This window comes from Equus quagga, chromosome 15, assembly GCF_021613505.1.
Source record: "Equus quagga isolate Etosha38 chromosome 15, UCLA_HA_Equagga_1.0, whole genome shotgun sequence".
In the NCBI taxonomy this organism is placed as follows: domain Eukaryota; kingdom Metazoa; phylum Chordata; class Mammalia; order Perissodactyla; family Equidae; genus Equus; species Equus quagga.
In genome coordinates, this window is record NC_060281.1 from 34,487,688 (window position 1) to 34,510,439 (window position 22,752).

At 42.6% G+C, this 22,752-nt stretch overlaps 2 protein-coding genes across 9 annotated transcripts in view; one reads left to right on the top strand and one right to left on the bottom strand.

Annotated features, from left to right (window-relative positions):
* Positions 1-22,752, bottom strand: part of LOC124226946 (patr class I histocompatibility antigen, A-2 alpha chain-like) — a 445,476-nt gene that overhangs the window by 232,857 nt on the left and 189,867 nt on the right. The window lies entirely within an intron of this gene.
* Positions 7,387-12,821, top strand: LOC124226949 (HLA class I histocompatibility antigen, alpha chain G-like). 4 transcript variants are annotated; one of them, XR_006885409.1, is made up of 8 exons: positions 7,387-7,616; positions 8,120-8,416; positions 10,335-10,610; positions 11,255-11,524; positions 11,648-11,994; positions 12,204-12,236; positions 12,386-12,433; positions 12,600-12,821. XR_006885409.1 is itself a non-coding variant. In XM_046640789.1 (8 exons), the coding sequence occupies exons 1-7, from the start codon at positions 7,451-7,453 to the stop codon at positions 12,390-12,392; spliced, it is 1,170 nt and encodes a 389-aa protein (XP_046496745.1). In that variant the 5' UTR covers positions 7,387-7,450; the 3' UTR covers positions 12,393-12,433; positions 12,600-12,821. The 4 variants fall into 4 exon arrangements, 2 of the variants coding, with proteins under 2 accessions (XP_046496745.1, XP_046496746.1); XM_046640789.1 differs by having other exon boundaries at positions 11,648-11,768; XM_046640790.1 differs by having other exon boundaries at positions 11,648-11,768; positions 12,700-12,821.

Sequence of the window (22,752 nt, forward strand, 5' to 3'; positions counted from 1 at the left end):
GGCAGTAGTTAGTGGGGGGCTAATCTTCCCCAAAAAAAAAAAAAAAAACAAAAAAAAAAAATAAAGGAGAATTTAAAAAACTTAGCAGTGATATCTGAAGCCTCATGCTGCAAGGGAAAGAGACTCCACAGAATAAGTACACGCAAATCACTACACAAACAAAATAAAACAAATGAGCAAAAACAACCACCACCCACCCCCAGGAGAGAGGAATTGAAATACAGATATGCTACAATATATTGTTTCAAATGTCCAATTTTCAATAAAAGTTACAAATATTCAAAGAAACAGGAAAATTTGTCCCATTCACAGGGGGAAAACAGTCAATAGAAACTGTCTCTGAGAGGGCCCTTTAACAGGGCTCTGAGATGTAAGACTTAGCAGACAAAGACCACAAGGCAGCTATTATAAATAGGCTCAAAGAACTAAGGAAAACCATGTTTAAAGAATTAAAGAAATGATGACAACAATGACTCAATAAATAGAGATTACCAATAAAGAGATAGAAATTATAAAAAGGAAAAAGACCAAGTAGATATTCTGGAGTTGGAAATTAGAAAGAGTTGAAATAAAAAGCTCATTAGGGGTACGATACCAAAGACACAGTCCATGAAAGTAATAATTGACAAACTGAAATTCATTTAAGTTAAAACCTGCTCTGTGAAAGATAATATCAAGATAATTAGAAGACGACCCACAGACTGGGACAAAATATTTGCGAAAGACATCTGATAAAGCTATCCAAAATATACAAAGAACACTTAAAACTCAACAATAAGGAAACAAACAACCCAAATAAAAAATGGACCAAAGACCTTAACTGAAACTTCACCAAAGAAGACACACAGGTAGCAAACAACCATATGGAAAGATATTCTACAATATATCATCAGGAAAGTGCAAATTATAACAGCGAGTTACCATTGCACAGCTACTAGAATGGCCAGAATCCAGAAGAGAAGCCGTGAATAAGTTGTGTGATAAGATACCTTTGCGTTAAGCTGCCAAGTTTGTGATAACATTGTACAGAGCAAAAGAAAACAAAGATCAATATACAAGAATCAATTGTATTTCTGTACACCAGCAAGGAGCAATCCAAAATAAACTTACGAACACAGTTCCATTAACAATAGCATCAAAAAGAATAAAATATTTAGGAATAAATTTAACACATAAGAGTATAACATACTCTATAATGATAAAATGTTGCTGAAAGAAATTAAAGGAGATCTAAATAAATGGAGAGATATATCACATCCATGGAGCAGAAGATAATGTTGTTGAGATGCCAATATTCTCCAAATTGAGCTACAGATTCAATGCAATCCCGATAAAAGCACAGCTAATTTCTTTGCAGAAATTGATAAGCTGATGCTAAAATTCATATGGAAACATTAAGAGAGCCAGAATAGCCAAAATAATCATGAAATGAAGAACCAAGTCAGGACGCTCATACTTCCTGATTTCAAAACTTACAACGCTAGGATTATCAAAACTGTGCTCTGACAGGGACTAGTGGTTGTTAAACCCTCAACCTCAACTGGTTGCTTTATGCTGAAGACCAGCCCACAGGAAGGAGGGTTCCTCCCACTCTCCTGGCTTCAACTGCAAGTTGCAAGTTGTGTTGTACTGGGTCCCCCTGAATGGCCTTACACCTGATAATAAGAATTGCAGTGATGAGTGCTCTTCTCCTCCTCCTGCTGTTCCAGGGAGCCCCCGAGGCCGCCCTTGCCAGTGAGTGTGGCCCTTCGGGTGGGGTGGGGCGGAGGTGTGATGATCTAGGGGCAGCAGAGTCAGGGAGATGAGAGAGACAGAAGGTGGGAGAAGTGCTGGCTTCTGGTCCCTGCTGCCCTCCTACCTTAATCTTTGTCACCTGGGAAACCTCATTTTTACTTTCTGGGCCTCAATTTTCTAATAGTGTGGGGACAATGCTCTTTTTCTCCCCCAGAGTATCTACAGATGAGGTAGAATAATATGTATGAGGTCACATGGCACCTGGTAATACTCTTGTACTTATTAATGTCTTTCCTTAAAAAACAGTTTGGACAATGAAATTTTTATTTTGCTGAAGGACGTTTGCCTTGGTGGTCAGACAGGTTTTCCCCCTTCCCCGCCAACAACATGCACACACACTAAATAGCAGACACTAAGTAGCAGACACAGAAGTAGGAGCCAGATCTCTGGATATTAAGCCCAGGTTTCTTTCCGTGAAAATCTCATTCTTTCTAAATGACCTTTTCTCTATATACGTGAGTTTGGGCAGGTAAAACCCTTAGAATAGCGTCTGACATGTAGCGAGAATTCAATAATTGCAAGCCTTCTAAATGATCCAAGATCAGAGGTTAAGATGAAGTCTGGTCTTCTCACAGGTTGTTCCTTTAAACTGGAAATCTTCACATAGTCGCCCTCTAGCACTAATTTGCCTGCTCATTCTAAACATCCCAGCTCAAGTTTTTCTCTTCAAGAAGCTCCCCTGCCACCCCAAACCGCCTCAGCCTCTGTCTGAACAGGGACCACTCCCTCAGCCCCTGTGACTTTCTTCAGAGCACTGACCACTTGCTTGTCTGTCTCTCAGCAAGCACCCCGGCAAGACTTTGAGAGTCTTGAGGCAAGAAGGGACCATTTTCCAGGCCGGAGTCTTGCATAAACTAGGTCCTCCATAAATGAAAATATGGTTACTCCTCAAAGGAGGAGTTCTGCATCTGTGATCATGAGTCTCTAGAGAGGGTTCTGCTTGGTTTACCTTTCCTTCCACTTTTTTCCTCTCTGGTTTCTCCACAGAGCAGGACAAAATGAGCCAGCATGGCTGACTCCTGTCAGAGAGTGCTTTCAACCACCCAGATGAGAGCAAAAGAGAAGCCAGGAAGACACAGAAAGGAGAAGTGTGTCTTTGGTTTCTTTTTCTTTCTCTTGGCTTCACTTCCTCCCCCCAAGCTGCACTATCCTCCCTGATCCCCAACAACCTACTGTGGGGGTCTCCTTGAACCCCAAAACTGAGGAGATGAGCTTTTCCCCCGCATCCCTGGCTTTGCAGACATGCCCCAGGGAAAATTCTCAGGTCCACACCCAGCAGAGGGACTGCCCATCCTTACACTGGGGCCCCTATTTTAAGGGTGCTGTAGCCTCATTTTAAGGATCTTCCATTGTGAAAGGCTGCCTGAGAGAAGGAGGGGCAACAGCTTTTCACACTGGGACTACTGTCTAACTGTTTGTTGGCCCTAGCTTTGCTCCAGGTCACTTAACAACTGAGGGGTGAATATTTCTTCCCCTGGACTTGCAGCTAGTCATCACGAAGTAAACAGCAAAAGAGTTCCATCCAGCAGGAAGCCACTGAGGAAGGATGTGTGTGTCGATGTGTGTGTTAGTGTGTGCGGGATCTGGGTTTTTCTTAGGCCTCCTGAGGCAACCAGATCAGACACACATAAGTGATCAAACTCCATAATAATTAAATGTATGCATTTAATTAAACTTACTTTTGTAGAAAAAATTTAAATAATCAATTAGGAACAGTTAATGTGAAAATGTTGGGTTGGGCATTTTCCCTGGTCTATATCCATGTCTGTCTGTCTGTCTATCTATCTATCTATCTCAAGATGCTTTCAGTGACTTTCCGTGCTCACCACCCTTGGAAGTCAATTTACTGTCCAGACCCTGCCGCCCCTCTCCCCCCACCACTGAAACCAGCTCTAACCGCCCTCACTTCCCCCAGATGTAGGCAGGGTAACTGCCCCTGGCAGGTTCCTCACTCTGGGTTTTGGTGTTAATGAGCCTGCAAAATTTCTCCTTTTAATTGGACGCAATTTTCCCCCCAGGTTTATTATGATATAATTGGCATATAACATTATATTAGTTTGAGTTGTACAACATAATGATTTTACGTATGTATATATTTTCAAACGATTACCAATGTTACCGATTAATTGGAGATTGCAAATGAAGGGCAATACATTCCATAAAACTTGGAATTGGAGGGGAAAAAAATTACCCCAAATCAGAACATCAAAATAGATCTTTATTGGGGCTGGCCCCGTGGCGAAATGGTTAACTTTGTGCACTCCACTTTGGAGCCCGGGTTTTGCTGGTTCGGATCCTGGGCACAGACATGGCACCGCTCATTAGGCCACACTGAGGCGGTGCCCCACATGCCGCAACTAGAAGCACCCACAACTAAAATATACAACTCTGTACTGGGGGGATCTGGGGAGAGGAAGCAGAAAAAAAAAAAAAAAAAAAGACTGGCAACAGTTGTTAGCTCAGGTGCCTGTCTTAAAAAAAGAAAAAAGAACGTTATTTTTATCTATTTCTTGCCATTTCCGCCCCCCAAACTTGTAATGCTTTGCTGTTTTTAACATGACTGCCAGTTCAGTTTCGATTATACGTTTACTACTTTCTCCCCACTTAGCATACACATGGCTATGTTTTCCAAGTTGCTAATCACTCTTTGAGCTGCTCCGTAGTTTTTCAGGTAATGCTTAACATTATTTGCATTCGGATAAGGAAGAAATTGAGAGACCGGCCCAGGGGCATGAGCCCAATGCGGGGTGGGTCTGTCTGGACCAGCCCTGGGCTGCTGGCTGACTTACTGTGCTGCCGGCCACTTGGGATACCGGGAATTTTCTGTTCACCTGTGACTTTTCATGTTTGGAAACCAGCTCCAACAGGACTTCTCTGTGGACAGCATTTATGGAGTGCTTATCCGGCCAGATCTTCCTCTGATTTCCTGCTCCGACCTTTCCTGCTCAGCCTCAGCAGTTTCTATTCTTCTGAGGATCCTCCCGCAGCTTCTGTAATGAGTGGGAGTGAGACAGTCTCCCGTGGTGTACGCCTTGAGTCAGTTGTGCCCAGGGAGTATTAAGGCCAATGCTAACAGCTGGGGTGATGCTGTGGACTCTTGCCCTCTTGCCCTGGTTCCTGAGCTTCCTGCAGGTGACGGGAACCCTTGAGTGGGGAACTAGAGTGTGTATGTGTGTGGGGGGTGGGTTGGTGCTGGGAAGAGTTGCAGGGGAAACCCAGGCGGAGAGAGAAAGACTCCAAACTGAAGCTTCAGGGCATCTGGAAGCTCAGGGGTGACTTTCTAAAATCTTGATGCAGGCGGGCACTGGCTCAGCATTGGGCAGACCCTGGCAAAGTAGGGCGTGTGGTGTAAACAAGAAGGCTGGGTGGGGTGGTGGTTAAGTTCATGCTCTCTGATTTGGTGGCCCAGTGTTCCCCGGCTCTGATCCTGGGTGCCGACCTAGCACCGCTGTCAAACCACACTGAGGCAGCATCCCACATAGAAGAACCAGAAGGACCTACAGCTAGGATATACAGCTAGGCACTGGGCCTTTGGGGAGAGAAAAAAAAGAGGAAGATTGGCAACAGATTAGCTCAGGGCCAAAAAGCATAAAAAAACCCAAAAGGAAGCTGGCTGATCTCTGAGCCAGGCCGGCAGCTGTGAATTCAATACCCTTGCTGTGCTCAAAATAGATGTTCTGCTCTTTAAAAGCCAGTTAGAAAACAGAAGCTTGTTGAATATTCAGAAGGCTAAGCCACAGCCAGAAGCAGGAGTTTGGGCCCGATGGTGTCCAACGTAAAATCATCCTTCCTTAGAGTTTGAAGTGAATGTTTCTTTATTTCCTTATAACATATATAGATGTTCTACTGTACCAATACATTATGCAACTTAAAAAATATGTACAAAACCAGAAATTCAAAAACATGGAATAAAATAATTTAAGCAAGTATTTTTTGTTTATTAGAAATACAAAGAATATTTTTGCCCTTACAAAATCGTTAATTACAATATTTTCAATTGAGAGCAATGTAACCGATTAAGCTTAATCATCTCTGAAAATTATGTTCTAACAATTTGTGCTACAGCCATTTGAGCATCTAGTTCTAAGGCGAGTTCATTTTGGTCCTTGGTTAATGATGGTTAGAGCTGAAAGAGAGAACACATGCACAAACATTTTACATTCAAATGGAAGAAGTGAGTTATTGATGTACTCATTAAAATATGACTCGTCCAGGAAAATCCCATCACTAAATTATGTGAAGTTTTCCCCCTGCATCCCTCCACCTACTATATTTCTATTTTCCCTTATGCAAACTAGTGAGAAACCATTGTCCCCAGCTTTGGGGCTCCCAGCGTGGTCGGGCAGCAGCTGTTGTGGCACTTTGGAATCTAGAGGTGCACCAGGTGGAGGCCAGGGTCATAGCTTAATTGCTGAGTGAAATGTCTTCTCACCAGCAGGGAACAGCTTGATAGAAAATGAAACAAATTCATGATCATCATATCTGGCAGCTTGAGTGGTTTGTGGAGTTTACCTCAAGAAGTGGGGAATGAATTACACTACCTCATCTGGTTGATAAAAGAATTAAAATAAAACAAGGGAACAAAAGCATAGACCTCAGAGCAACACATTGATAATTTTAGGAAACGGATTTTTTTCTGTGCAAACTTGACTGGTGTGGTGAAGGTGGTTAATGGGACTACAGTGCGAATGTTTCGACATGTCCACTCTCTGGGTGCCAGGAAGGACTTCTTGACTTGACTCAGCAGAGGCTTCTCCTTGGAGTCCAGAGCTGGCTGTGGTCAGTCAGTTCACAGGAAGAGGGACTTGTTCATCAAAGGAGGAGTCCATGCCAAGGGGCAGAAGTGGAGAGGTTCTTCTTAAAAAAGAAAAACAATACTGTTAAAAGCACATAAATAATATTAATAAGTAATTTACGAAAGAATAAATTCAATTGGCCAATAAACATGAACTTGTGTTCACCCTCTCCAATTGTAACAGAAATAAATTAAAACTATATGTACATATTTCAACCTTTCCTGTTGTGGGTGTAAACGGATGACCTTTTTGTGGAGCAACTTCGTAATATTTGATACTCAAAATATTCGTAACCTTTGATTCAGCTTTTCCACTTATATTAGGAATTCATAGAAACACTCCCTTTAGTGTGCAAGGAAAATAAGTACTACTTACCACCACTGAAAATATACATGGCTACATTTTTTCCAGTTGCTAATGACCCTTTTAACTGCTGTGTGGTTTTTCACATATAGAGTGACCTTATTTGCATTTGGGTAAGAAATAAATTGAGAGATCCGCCCAGGGTCGCGAGCCCAGTAAGGGGGAGGGTCTGTCTGGACCACCCCGGGGCTGCTGGCTCACTTGAAGTGGTGTTGGCTATGTGGGATAGAGGGCATTTGCTGTTCACTGGTTACTTTTCATCTTCTCTGGAAACTAGCTCCAATGGATTTCTCTGGAGAGCATTTATGCAGTGCTTATCTCTGGCCAGATCTTCCTGTGATTTTCCTTTCCCACTCGCAGAGGAAGTGACTGCCTCAGAAAACAGAGGGTGTGGAAGGGTTGGAATTTCTTTTCTCTGAGGCCAGTGGGCGTTCTACAGTGACACCAAAGATGAAGGGGATATTGACGGGAGAGCGAGAGAGTAGTTGGGAGCTGAGATGCTTCAGCATCATAGTTGGGTACCTGGAGGAGGGTCCTATTTCCAGGCAACTCATACTTCAGTCCAAGCTATGAGAATATTTCTAAAACTCCTCCACTTCTCTGGATCCCTCCACTTCAAATCCTATTCAAGGACAATTTTTCATGGAAACTTCTCTTATAAAGGTGTTGTACTAACATTTCTTTTTTGTTTCTCTGAATTCTCTCAGTGCATACTTGGTGTGGGATTAGAATTAGTTTATGAAAGGGGTTGTTGTGTAATCGTTTTCCCATTTTTTATGTTGTGTGTCCTGTCTCTCCTATTACACACATACACAGACACACACACACTCACACACATGGACATACACACTCGTTCCCCACACAATGGGAAGTGGGTCCTCACTCATAAATACTGGAGCTGCAGGGGCTGGCCCCATGGCCGAGTGGTTGGGTTCGCGTGCTCCGCTGTGGCACAGGTTTCGCAGGTTCGGATCCTGGGCGCGGACATGGCACGACTCATCAGGCCATGCTGAGGCGGCATCCCACATGCCACAACTAGAAGGACCCACAACAAAGAATATACAACTATCTACCGGGGGGATTTGGAGAGAAAAAGGAAAAAAATAAAATCTTAAAAAAAAAATACTGGAGCTGCTCTGATCCACAGTCTCTGGTTCCTACCTCAGGATCACACTCTCTGCAGTATTTCTACTCGGCTGTGTCTGAGCCAGGTCCAGGAGTCCCTGCATTTACTGCCTTTGGCTTCATGGATGACCAACCCTTCATCCGCTATGACAGTGAGGAGATGAAGGCAAAGTCTTGCGTTCAGTGGTTGATGGAGGAGCCAAGTTACTTTGATGACGAGACCAATATCTTCACAAGTCGGATGAAGATTTTCCAGTTAAATTTGAGGAATGTGCAGCGATACTACAATCAAACTGTGGAGCATCGTCTAAACAAAGGACACCCACAGAAGCAAGCAGGTGGGTGCCTGTGAGACAGCAGGGGGAAGCAGTGCTCACCACCTCACCCTAATCCCCAGGGGCAGGAGACCCTCTTGACAGCTGTTCCCACAGGGTCAGGTGGGGCAGGTGAGTGTGCACAAGCTATCACTTGAAAGTGAGGCCCACTCTAGTGATAAGGGGGCAGGGTCTGTTTGACATGAACGAATTACTTAATTCAACAGTCTCACTGGGTCATGGATACATGCTTTGCACATATCTTTCCAACATAGTAAGTGGGGAACCAGAAAAGTATAACCTGGTATTTGTCCTCTAAGCGCTTACAATTAATGCATGGAGGAACCCATACCTCTGGGAACAGCTTATTGACCCTTGATGCATACCAAGTGATTTCAGAGATCAGAACCTCCTTAAATGTCAAGTGAGAAACAGAGAAAATAGTTTACCAAAGTTCATAGGTGAGACCCTCCAGTAGATAGGGAGAGTTTCATGAATGAGGTAGAACTCTGTATAGAACCTGATGGATATGTATTACTTGGGTCAATGAGGAAAATAAAAGATATTTCCAGTAGGAAATTAGGGTGCAGTGTGGGGTGAGATTTGACACAGTGGGTTCAGGGGATAAATAGTAGTTTGATAATTTTTAGTAAATGTCTCCCATCTGCTTGGCACTATTGAAACAAGTTTGTGAAAGGTCTTGAATGCCAAATCAAGGCATAAATCAGTGAGGGTTATAAAACTGAATAGTGATGCTGCTCAGCTTTTATCAGTTGGTCTTTTTAGGAACATGAATTCAACAAAGGTTTTCTAGATCAACATGTTACAGGTGTCACCATAGTCCCCACCTTCAAAGGACTCACAGCGTAAGAAGAGAGAAATGATACACAATAAAGTTTGGTAGAGTATGTAAGTGTTGGACTAGAAGCTTGACATGTTAGACTATGGGAGCCCAGAGGAGGATGTGGTTAATCCAGGCTAGGGCTATCTCAGTGTTATTTGTATCTGATTCTGAAATTTATGCAAGAAATTTTTCAGCAAAAGTGTGTTCCTTCTTAATATTAAGTTATTTGCATTCTCTAGTACCTCAATGTAGTAGTTTGTTCCGGGTTACATGCCAAAATACCACCTACTGCATGACTTAGCAACAGAAATTTATTTTCTGACGGTTCTAGAGGCTGGAAAGTCCAAGATCAAGGTCTGGCAGGGTTTGCTTTTTGGTGAGGGCTCCCTCCCAATCTTGCCAATGGCTACTTTCTTGCTTTCTTTGGTGTGTTCACACGGAGAGAGTGAGAGATCTCCATCTCTTCTTTCTTAAAAGGGCACCAATCCTATTGGATTAGGACCCCACCATCATAACTTCATTTAACCTTAGTTACCTCCTAAAATCTCCAAATATGTCATATTGAGGGTCAGGGCTTTGACATATGAATTTTGGGGGGACATAATTCGGTCCATAACACTCAAGGAAAACTATACTGAGCACATTGTGGCCTCTTATGTTAATGCTGTGCGTACTGTAATTCTGTTTTCTGGAACTTGCACTTAGAATCTGAGAGCGTTAGCACAGAAGGAGACCTGTGGGGTCATAGTCTAACTTTACATTACACAATACAAACATAGAACTGTGGAGGTTGAATGACTTGTCCAAATGACACAGTCATGGCAAAGTCCAAGTCTGTAACTCCTCATCCAATGCTTTTTCAATATATTCTGGGACCAAGCATAGACCACTCCCCGCTGCAGAGCTGACAGCAAGTAAAGGAAGATTAGAATCAGAGGACCAAACTAGCTTGTCTAGAACATGAACGCCATCTAAGAAGAATGTCACCAAGAGATAAGGTGGAGTGAAGTGGGGTGGCGGAGCAGAGACCATTGAAGGGGAGGCCTTGGGGGCACACTTTGCCCTTAATGACATAGCTTGGTCTTGGGTGGTGGGCAGGCCCCCATGTCCTCCAGTTCACCTATGGCTGTGAGCTCCGGGAGGACAGCAGCACCACCTGGCACTGGCAGTATGGCTACAATGGTGACGACTACCTGAGGTTGGATATGGACCCTCTGCAATACACGGCAGTCTCACTCATTGCCCAGTACACCAAGCAGAAATGGGAGGCCAGTGGGAACTTCATCGAGAGAGACAAGATCTATTTGGAGAAGGAGTGCATCCTGTGGCTGCGGAGATACTTGGAGTTTGGAGGGGAGAGCTTGAACCGCACTGGTAATGACTTCCCACAGCCCACCCACTCAGCTCTTTCTCCATCCCCAGCTTGAGCCAGTTCTCTCTCCAGAGTGTGGGTTGGGGTCTTTCCAAGAGCTGATCCAGCATAGGGGTACAGGTTATCTAGTGTGGGATGGGAGGGGCCCATGTGTTGAAGATGGCTCCCTCACAAGCATGAGCTGTGGATTTTGGAAGCCTCCCGTATTCAGTCTTCTGGGCAGTGTCACCTGACCCACTCATTCTTCTTAGGCTCACTCTGTGGTAAAACTACTCTCAGGAGAGCACAGGGTTAGTTCCTAGGTTCTTGGAGATTTTTCTCACTTCTGGTCTGTTCCCACTAGAGATACAGCAGCTGTGAGTGCCTAGGAACATTTGTCTTTAAACATTGAGTAATAGGCTTGATAAGAGGGTGGAGAATCTTTGAAGAGGCTCTTACCCTGGAGAGGAACATTGGACTGAGTTCCCTCCCCCTTTTCTTGGACCTTGCTTAGCTTAGTGCTGGTTCTCTCTACCCCCTGATTGAAGACACCCCTTGCCTTGCCCTGGTTGGCAGCCAAGCCATCAGGAGTTATGGCATCTTGGTCTTTGGAGTAGATGTTACTCAACAAGCCCTTGCCTGAGCCTCTCTTCTTTGTCTACCACAGAACCTCCCAGAACACACGTGACGCACCACCCCATCTCTCACCGTGAGGTGACCCTGAGGTGCTGGGCCCTGGGCTTCTACCCTGCAGAGATCACTCTGACCTGGCAGCATGATGGAGAGATCCAGGACACAGAGTTTGTGGACACTAGGCCTGCAGGGGACGGGACCTTCCAGAAGTGGGCAGCTGTGGTGGTGCCTTCTGGAGAGGAGCAGAGATACACGTGCCATGTGCAGCACGAGGGGCTGCCTGAGCCCGTCATCCTGAGATGGGGTAAGGAGGGAGCCATGGGCTCAGAGCCTCTTCTCAGAGAAATCAGGACCCCTTCTGGAGACCTACAGCAGGGTCAGGGCTAAGGTCTGGGGTCAGAGTCCTCACCTTGCTTTCCTGTCCCAGAGTCCCCTCCTCGGGCCACCATTCCCATTGCGGGAATCTTTGTTGTCCTGGTTTTCCTTGGAGTTGTGGTCTGTGGAGCTGCAGTGGTTAGATCTGTGAACTGGAGAAAGGAAACGCTCAGGTAAGGAAGGGGTGGGGTCTGAGGCTTTTTGTCCCACTGGGGGCTTTCAAGCCCATGTAGAAGTTTGCCCTGCCTAGTTAACGGCAAGTACCACCGACACACACGTGCTTGCCAGACTGGGGTCATTTGCTAACACTTACTCTTTAGTAAAACACATGTGAAAATGAAGACAAATTTATCAACTTGATGAATCTGGTGATGGGGACCTGATTCTCAGCAGCTGAAGGTCAGTGAAGGTCACTCCTAGGGACAGATTTCTAGGTGGGTAGTTGGTGCAGTCCTCCCACATATCCTCTCTTCGTGTTTCCTGATCCTGCCATGGGTCTTCAGTCACAGTTCTGGAGACTTCCCTCTGGTCCAGGCCTAGGGGATTCCTTTAGGATCTGATGACCCAGTCTTCTCCTTGGCCTCTTACGGGACATTTTCTTCCCACAGGCGGAGAATAAGGATGCTACGCTTAGGCTACATGTAAGTTTGGGTGGGAGAAGGTGATCCCTGAGACCCTTGGGATATTGTACTTATGAGCCCATGGGGGAAGCTCATCACCCCATAATTCCCCCTTTAGCCATATCTCCTCCTGTGGGCTCTGACCAGTTCCTGTTTTTGCTCTACCCCAGGCAGTGACAGTGGCCAGGGCTCTGATGTGCCTCTCAAGGATCCTAAAGGTGAGACCCTGGAGGGCATGACATGGGAAGGGGGTTGGAGCAGAGGTAACATGACTGGGTTAGGGGGATTATTTGGCTGATACATTTTGAGCACAGGGTGAACTGTTCAGAATGCACCATTTACAGTGACTGATCCGAATTTTTTCGTTGTTATTTTCTTCCACAGTGTGAGGCAGTGACCTTTTGGGGGACTGAGTGATACAAGATTGTTCATGCCTTGCCTCTCATTGTGACTTGAAAACCCTAACTTCTCTTTATGCAACTGGGATCTGAATGCATCTGAGTTCCTCTCATCACAATGTGAGGAAGTGGGGAAACTGGATCATATGGGGAGACTATGGCCGCCTGTGTGCACTGATCTGTGTTTTCTTCCCTTATTGACTTCCACCCTAAGAGCCTGTACCTTCTTCCCATGTTAGGGGAATTCCGTACTTAGTCTTTTTTTTCAAGAGTTATTGAGATATAATTGACATATAACATTGTGTAATTTTAAATTGTACGATGTGTTTATTTGTCATTTTCTTTATTCACTTCCTCCCTACTACTAAAGCAGTGCTTAGAGGGAAATTTATAGCTGTAAATACTCCACTGAAAAAGAAACATCTCAAATCAATTACCTAACATTCCACCTTATGTCACTGGAAAAAGAGGAGCAAATTAAACCAAAAGCAAGCAGAGGACAGAAAAATTAAAAATTAAAGGGGAAATTAATGAAATAGAGAAAAATATATAAAAAGTGACTAAATCGAATTTGGTCCTTTGAAAGATCAACAAAACTGACAAATCTTCAACTAGACTCACTAAAAAAAGGAAAAATACATAGAAAACTCAAATTATTAGTACCAGCAATAAAAGAGGAGACATTATAACTGATCATATAGAAATAAAGAGAATTATAAAAGAATATTATAAACAATTATATGTCAAGAAATAAAATAACTTAGATAAAATAAACAAATTCATAGACAGATACAAACTACTAAAGCTAATTCAAGAAGAAATAGACAACCTGAATGTACCTTTAACAAGTTAAAAGACTGAATCAGTTACCAAAAACTACCCACATAAAAAAAGCCCAGGCTCAAATGGCTTCACTGGTGAATTCTACCCAATATTTACAGAAAAACTAGTAACCTTTCTTTACAAACTCTTCCAAAAAGAGAAGAGAAAGGGACATTACCCAACTCATTCTGTGAGGGCCGTATTATTCAGATACCAAATTCAGACACAGATAGCACAAAAAAAGAAAATTACAGACAAATATGTCTTATGAATGTAGACACAAAAGTCCTCAACAAAATATGGCAAATCAAAGCCAGCGACATATAAAAAGCATTACACACTGTGACTAGTGGAATTTATTCCAGGGATGCAAGGTTGATTTATCATTCAAAAAAATCAATTAATGTAATACCCTAAGTTAATATAATAAAAAACAAAACCCATATGCTTATATAAATAGATGGAGAAAAAGCATTTGAGAAAATATGACACCCTTGCATAACAAAAGCACTCAACAAACTTGCAATAGAAGAGAATTTCCTCAATATGATTAAGGGCATTTATGCAAACAGTACAGCTAACATTATACTTAATAGTGGAAGACTGGTTGCTTTCCTCCTAAATCAGCAGTGGGACAAAGATGTCCACTCTCACCACTTCTTTCAACATTGTGCTAGAGGTTCTAGCCAGAGCCATTGTGAAAGAAAAAGAGATAAAACTATGTAGACTAGAAAGGAAGAAGTAAAACTATCTCTATTCACAGATGACATAACCTTGTACATAAGAAATCCTAAGAAATCCACTAAAAAGTGGCAAGAAAAAATAAACAAGCTAAGAAAGGTTGCAGGATACAAGGTCAATATACAAAAATCAATTCTATTTCTATACATCAAACAAAAAATAATCCAAGAACGAAATTAAGAAAACAATTTTGTTTACAATAGCATCTAAAAGAGAACATTAGGAATGCATTTAATAAAAGAAGTGCAAAACTTATACTCTGAAAACTACAAAACATTGGTGAAAGAATATCTGCATAAATGGAAAAATGTTCATGGATCAGAAGACTTAATATTGTTAAGATGGCAGTACTCCCCAAATTGATCTATAGGTTTAACACACTCCCTATCACATACCTAACTGACTTCTAGGAGTTGACAGTCTGATTCTAAATTCAGATGGAAATTCAAGGGACCTACAATAGCCAATCTCATAAAAAAAGAACAAAGTATGAGGATTCACAATTTCCAATTTCAAAAATTTCTACAAACCATCAGTAACCAAGACAGTGTGGTACTGGCATATAAATAGACACAAAGATGGATGGAATAGAAGTAACATTTCATAAATAAAACCATGTGTCTATGATTAACTGACTTTCAACAAAAGTGCCAAGATCATTCAATGGTGGAAAGAATAGCTTTTTAAACAAATGGTGCTGGGACAACTGGATAGCCATGTGTTAAATAATGAAGTTGGACACTTACTTTACACCATAAACAAACATTAAAATAAAATGGACCAAAGATCTAAACATAAGAGCTAAAACTGTAAAACTCTTAGAATAAAACATAGGGGAAAATCTTCATGACATTGGGTTTGGAATGATTTCTTTGATATGACACCAAAGGCAGAGGCAACAAAAGAAAAAATAGGCTAATGGGAGTTCATCAAAATTAAAACTTCTGTGTATCAAAGGCCTGTATCAACAGAGTAAAAAGGCAACCACAGAATGAAGGAAAATATTTGCCAATCACATATCTCATAAGGGATTAATACCCAGAATATAGAAAGAACTCCAACAACTTAACAAAAAGACAAACAATTCTATTTTAAAATGGGGAAAAGAATTAAATGGACATTTCTCCAAATAAGATATACAAATGGCCAATAGTACCTGAAAAGATGCTCACCATCATTAATCATTAGGGAAAGGAATTTCAAAACCACAATGAGACACCACTTCACACCCATTAGGATGTGATTAGGACATATACATGTATGCCTGGTGGTTTCTAGGGTCTGAAGAAGGGGTGAATTGGGAACTAGTGTTCATTGGGAATATAGTTTCAGTATAGGATGATGAAAAAGTTCTGTTAAGGTGGTTCTATATCCAAATTTATCTTCAAATTCAATGCAATCTCTTTAAAAATCCCAGCTGGTGTCTTTGCAGAAACTGATGAGTTGAACTTAAAAGTTATATGAAGATTCAAAAGACTAGATAAAACATTCTTGAAAAAGGAGAACCAAGTTTGAGGACTCACACTCCCAGTTTCAAAATTTACTACAAAACTACAGCAATCAAGACAGTGTGATACTGACATAAGGATACACATAGATCAATGGAATAGAATTGAGAGGTCAGAAATCAAGCCTCACATTTATGGTTAATTGAATTCAGCAAGAGTGCTGAGACAACTCAATGAGGAAAGGCTAACCTGCTGACATAATTGTGTATCCACATGCAAAAGAATGAAGGTGGACCCTGATCTCCCTACCTGAAATAATATGCAAAAATTATTTCAAGGTGGATCAAAGACCTCAATGTAAATGCCAAAGCTATAAAATTCTTTATAGGCAGAAAATATATGCATAAATCTTCATGATCTTGCACTAAATAGTTGTTTCTCAAATGACACTCAAACACAAGTAATGAAAGAATATTGTTAAATTGGACTTCATAAATTTAAAAACTTTTGTGTCTCAGAGGCTACCATTAAAAATGTAAAAAATGCAGCCCCCAGACTGAGAGACTATATTTGCACACCTTATATTTAAAGAACTAGTATCTAGAATATAAAAAGAACTGTTACAACTCTATAATAACAAAAAATAGCCTAATTAAAAAATGAGCAAACATTTTAATAGACATTTATCCATGGAAGATACATGAATGGCCAACAAGCTCCTGAAAAGATGCTTCACATTATTATTCATTAGGGAAATGCAAATCAAACTACAATGAAATACCACTTCGTACTCCCTAGGATGACTAGACCAAAAAAAGATACTAATAAGTGCTGGTGAGGATGTGGAGAAATTGGAACCCTTGTACTCTGTGGTGGTAATGTAAGATGGGTCTGCCACTTCATAAAACAATCTGGCTATTCCTAAAAGTTTGAACATAGTGTGAACTATATGACCGAGCAATTCCATTCCTAGGTACACACCCAAGAGAAGTGAAAACATATGTCCACATAAGAACTTGTATATGACATGCATAGCAGCATTATTCATTGCAGCCAAAAAGTAGTAAAAACTTCTATGTCTATCAATTGATGAAAACATAAATAAAATGTGGTATATACATGCAATGGAATATTATTTGGTGACAAAAAGGAATGAAGTACTGATGCATGCTACAACACAGATAAGGTTGTAACACATTATGCTGTGTGAAAGAAATCAAGGTTCCAGTCCAAGATGGTGACATAGGAGGCTCCCGAACTCACCTCCTCCCATGGACACACTGAATCTACTGCTACACATGGAATTTAATTCCCTCTGAAAGAAATCCAGAAACTAGTTAAGTGACTCTACACATAAGGCAAACCAAAAATACCCACATAAAAAAGGGTAGGAAAGGCGAAGTTACAGTCTCACCGTAAACCCCACTCCCAGCAAGGCAACATAGAATCAGGAGCGGACACACAACTCCCAGCTTCTTCCTGAGGAGGGAAGGGTTTGGGCCCAACATCTTGATACCGAGACTGATATCACTTTCCCTACCTTAAATCCAGCATATATGGGGTTAAAACAAAAACACTCTTTCCCCGCTTACTCTCTGGCTTTCTGGCTCCAGAATCCACTATCCTCCAGGGAGACAGACATCGCCAAGCACAAGCACTTGCATTTACTGTCTCCTCCTTGCCAAGGAGATACAGGCTGGTGGGAAAGGTGCTGACCAGCAAGGTCACAGGCTCTCTCCTCTCTGTAAGTGTCTCAAGGCTAAAGACAGGCTGGTGGGAAAGCTCCGACCAGCAAGGCCATATGCTCCCCGTCCCCTACCTAAAACCTCAAATAAAAACCCTTCCTTTGAGCTTTTCGGGGAGTTTGGGATTTCAGCATTAGCTGCCCTCTCTCCTTGCTCAGCACTGTGCAATAATAAAATTCCTACTTTCTTCCACTACCCCCGGTGTCAGAGATTGGTTTGCTGCGCAACGAGTGAGTGAACTCACTTCAGGTTTGATATCAATCTAACACTCCAACTTTTAAGACTTTCACCTAAAGGATGGCTCCCAAGAAACCTAACTCTGGAAACCAATGGAGCTTGCATTCACAAGACCCACCAGACCACAGAAAATAAAGAAACAATTCTTAATGGGATGACAAGGCTTGCCTTGACTATTCCCCCAGGACTCAGCACAGAGGGAGAGGACAGAAAAGCCCATCTCCCAATCTTCTCTGAAAGATGCCAATTTGCATTATGCTAAGAGCTGCACCCTGAGGGTCAGGCTCCTACTTTAGCACCTATCTAGCTGCCAACTGCCATCTTCTCTGGAGATCAGGGAGGCTGGCAGGAGCCATCTCCATGTTCTCCCTCTGCCCAGCTCCAAGTCAACAGTGCTGTTGTCTCCCTGGAAAGAGGCTGTGCATATGTGTGTCTGGACTCCAGCTTGTGCAGCTGCTGCCCAGGAGACACATCCCTTGTTTACCTGGCTCTGGTGGCCAGCAGGGCTTGAGTTCCAGGTACCATAACACTATAGCAAACAAAGAAACACTTTGTAACCAACTATCCCCCCATGACTTTCTGCAAAGGAAGAAGCCAGAAAGGCCCATCTCCCAGTCTTTCCATGAAGAAGGCCAATTTGCATACTTTAAAAACTACTGCTGGAGGGTCAGATTTCTAATTTAGCACACATAAAGCAACAAACCATGATCCTCCCTGGAGAATGGAGAGGTGGCAGGAGCCATCTCTGCATTCTCCCTCTGGCCCCCTCTGGGTTGTCTGTGTCTCTCCTGGTATGGGCTTGTACATATGTCTGGCACCCCAGCTTTAGTGGCTGCCACCTAGGGGACAGTTTCCTTGGTCACCTGGCTTTTGTGGCCAGTGGAGCTTGTGTTTGTTGGTCCCACAGAACTGTAGCACTGAGCTAACTGCTGCCAATCCTCCTCTTTTTGCTGAGGAAGACTGGCCCTGAGCTAACATCCGTGCCCATCTTCCTCTACTTTATATGTGGGACGGCTACCACAGAATGGCTTGCCAAGCGGTGCCATGTCTGCACCCGGGATCCAAACCAGTGAACCCCGGGCTGCCAAAGCAGAATGTGTACACTTAACCACTGCGCCACCAGGCTGGCCCCCAAAGAAAGAGTTCTTAATCAGCTTTCCCCTACAGCTCAGCACAGAGGGAGCAGTCAGCAATGCCCAGTTCCCAGTCCCTGAAGGAGATCTACTTTCATACTTTAAAAGCTGCTGCCTGAGGGTCTGGCTTTCAATCAACTTGTATCTAGGTGCTAACTGAGATCCTCCCCTTTGGTGGAGTCTCAGCACACCCTCAATTACTGGGAGCCACTAAGAACAAAGAAAATACCTTGGACAATCACAAAAATTTGAGAGACAGCCAATAGCTAGGGCCAGGCTGAATGACAAGGTTCATCTCCTACCTAACACCACTAAAGACTGGAAGTGGTGGCTGTTTTATCTAAGCACAGAAAGTCAAGGAAATACAGAGAGTCAAGGAAAATGAAGCAACAGAATATTATCTTCCCAACAAAATAACAAGATAAAGCTCCAGAAACAGAACTTAATGAAATGGAGATAAGACATTTACTTGATAAAAAGTTCAAAATATTGGGGGGCTGGCCCCGTGGCCGAGTGGTTAAGTTCGCGCGCTCCGCTGCAGGCAGCCCAGTGTTTCGTTAGTTCGAATCCTGGGCGCGGACATGGCACTGCTCATCAGACCACGCTGAGGCAGCGTCCCACATGCCACAACTAGAAGAACCCACAACGAAGAATACACAACTATGTACCGGGGGGCTTTGGGGAGAAAAAGGAAAAAATAAAATCTTAAAAAAAAAAAAAAGTTCAAAATATTGGTCATAATGATGCTCACTGAGATTGGGAGAAGAATGCATGAACAAAGTGAGAATTTTAACAAAGAGATAGAAAATAGAAGAAGTACCAAACAAATCACAGAACTGGAGAATATAATAACCAAACTGAAAAATTCAATAGAAGGGTTCAACAGCAGATTAGATCAAGTGGAAGAAAGGATCAGCAAACTCAAACACAGAGCAGTGGAACTTATACAGTCAGAGGAACATAAAGAAAAAAGGATGAGAAAGAGTGAAGTTGCTTAAAGGACTCATGCAACATCATCATGTGGACCAAGATTCTTATTATAGGGGTCCCAGAAGGAGAAAAGAGAGAGAAAGGGGCAGAAAGCTTACTTGAAGAAATAATGACTAAAAACTCCCTTAACCTGGGAAAGGAAGCAGATATCCAGATCCAGGAAGCTCAAAGAGTTCCAAAAAAGAAGAATCCAAAGAGACCCATACTGACACACAAGGTAATGAGGCTGTTAAAGACAAGGAGAGGATCTTAAAAAGCACCAAAGCGAAAGCAACTTGTTACATACAAGGGCATGCCCCTAGGATCATCAGCAACTTTTCAGGCCAGAAAGGAGTGGCATGATATATTCCAAGCCCTAAAAGAAAAAAGCTGCCATCCAAGAACACTCTACCTGGCAAAGTTGTGTTTCAGAATTGGAAGAGAAAGAAAAAGTTTTCCAGACAAGCAAAAGCTGAAGGAGTACAGCACCACTAGATCGATCTTAAAAGAAATGTTAAAGGAACTTCAAACTGAAACAAAAGATGCTAATTAGTAACAGGAAAACATATAAAAGTATAAATCTCACTGGTAAATGTAACTAAATAGTTAAATTCAGAATAATCTAATGTTGTAATGGTGGTAAGTAAATTACTTATAAATCTAATATAAAGGTTAAAAGACAAGAGTAGTAAAAATAACCGTAGCTATAATAATTGGTTAATGGATACACAAGGTAAAAAGATATAAATTGTGACATCAAAAGCATATAACGCGTGTGGCAGGAGAGTAACCATATAGTACTTCAGTATGTATTTGAGCTTAATCTATCAGCTTAAAAGAGACTGTTATAAATATAAGAGGATTTATATAAGCCTCATGGTAGACACAAAGTGTAATACGTACACAAAATATAAACAGAAAAGAATCTAAGTATAATCTAAAAACACTGAACTCATAAAAAAAAAGAACAAGATTAGTGGTTGCAGGAGGTGGGGGATAGAGGATGAGGCACATGGATGAAGATGGTCAAAAGGTACAAACTTCCCGTGATTAGATTAAATAAATCCTGGGGATGTAATGTACATCACGGTGACTATAGTTAACAATACTGTATTGTATACTTGAAAGTTGCTAAGAGAGTAAATCTTAAAAGTTCTTATCACAAGGAAAAAAATTGTAACTATGTGAGGTGATGAATGTTATTAAACAAACTTTCATCATCATTTTGCAATATATACACATATCAAATCTTTATGTTGTACACCTGAATGTAATATGATGTTATATGTTAATTAGGTCTCAAAAATACTATGCTATATGTCAATTAGGTATCAAAAAAAAAAAAAAAAAGACTCAGAGGCCTGTCACATTGGTAAAGTTCGAGGGATCCAGTGGTCTGGAGTATGATTGAACATCCTCTCAGAAGTAGAGGACAGGTTATTGCACTTCGTACCTCCTGCCACTAACAAAGGAGCCCCACATTTGGTAGCTCTCTTCAGGTTTTAGAGGCAGCATGTTCCATACTATGGCAATGTTGTTCTGATCTATATATCAGGTGACATGAAACGTTGCTGGTTTTAAGTGGAAGCCAGAACCATGTCCAGGCTATATCAAGTAGCTTTACTACTTAGGCCATCTGACCCAGAACATGTCACAGTACTAGAGGTATGTGTGGTAGGAAAAGTTACCATGTGGAATTTGGTAGATCCCAATAGGAGGGTCTTCAATGAAGACCCCCAGGTCTCTGGAGCAATGAGCATGGCCGTCTGCTGTGGAGAGCTATGCACAATTCAACAAACAGCTCCTGGAATGTTGCTGGGCCCTGGGAGAGATGGAGAATCTGATCATGGGACATCAAAGGACCATATGGCCACATAAGCCTTTCTTGATCTGGGTACTGTCAGACCCTAGCAGCAATCCACTCGAAGATGGAAGGGATACATCCAGGATTGGAATAGCACTGCAAACTACAGCCCATGGGTCAAATCCAGCCCACCACCGCCTGTTTTTCGAATAAAGTTGTACAGATACATCAATTCATTTAGATGCCGCGTGAGGGGCTGCCCGAACCTGTCACCCTGAGATGGGTTAAGGAGGATGAAGAGGGGTGGAGCCTCTTCTTAGAGAAAGCAGGAGCCCTTCTAGATACTTTCAGCAGGGTCAGGACTCAGATCTGGGGATCAGAGTCCTTCACTTTTCCTTCCCTTCCCAGAGCCACCTTCTCAGCCCACCATCCCAATTGAGGGAGAATTTGCCCACCAGGTTCTCCTTGGAGGTTTCGTCATTGGAGTTGTGTTTTCTGGAGCTGTGGTGAGAGGGGGTTGTGTTCTGGAGGAAAAAGAACTCAGGTGGGGAAAAGGATCTGGGTTTCGTGATTCTGATCTAAGAGTGTCTCACCCCAAGGGGTTAAATTGCGAATTCTTTTCCTGTTACTTCTGGAGCCAGTGTGCAGACATCCTGTTGTGCAGCAAAGCCTAGGAGGGACCGCTGGCTGTGGGAGGGCAGACTGAGAAGCTACAGCTAAGGTGGGAGGCTGATGACCTGCAGGACTCCCAGACCCCAATTCCCAGGCAGGCCAGTATATGTGGTTGCCTCCGGACTCCAGGGTATTGATCTAAGTTCCAATCCACTGCTCTGTAATGAGGGTTCCAGGAGCAGGGCCACATGAGGTCCAGAAGTACCAGAGTGTCTGGGGAGAAAAGTTCATTCTCGTTGGACAAAAATTCCCAGGTCCTTCTCTATCAGGATCCTAAATTTCTTATGTGAGATAAAGTAAACCAGGCTCCCAACTGAATTGTCAAATCTGAAGAGAGTGTATAGAGTGTGTGTGTGTCTGTCTGTCTGTGTGGGTTCATGTGTGTATATAAACACATATGGGGCTTTGTGTGGGGGTTTGTGTATATGTTGTGTATATGTGTGTATGTGTGCATATATAAGCATGTATGGGTGTTTATAAGTGTGTGTGTGTGTGTGTGCACGCGTGTGTATGTGTTGCTCTAAGACTTCCTCATCCTGGGATCCACCCTGGCCTTTTACTGACTGTC

Bases quoted from the DNA above. Each gene is read 5' to 3' on its own strand.
- LOC124226949 (XM_046640789.1), top strand. From the start codon at position 7,451: ATGCTTCAGCATCATAGTTGGGTACCTGGAGGAGGGTCCTATTTCCAG. The intron at 7,617-8,119 runs GTGTTGTACTAA...TTCCTACCTCAG, and splicing joins TGGAAACTTCTCTTATAAAG to GATCACACTCTCTGCAGTAT. The intron at 11,525-11,647 runs GTAAGGAGGGAG...TTCCTGTCCCAG, and splicing joins GCCCGTCATCCTGAGATGGG to AGTCCCCTCCTCGGGCCACC.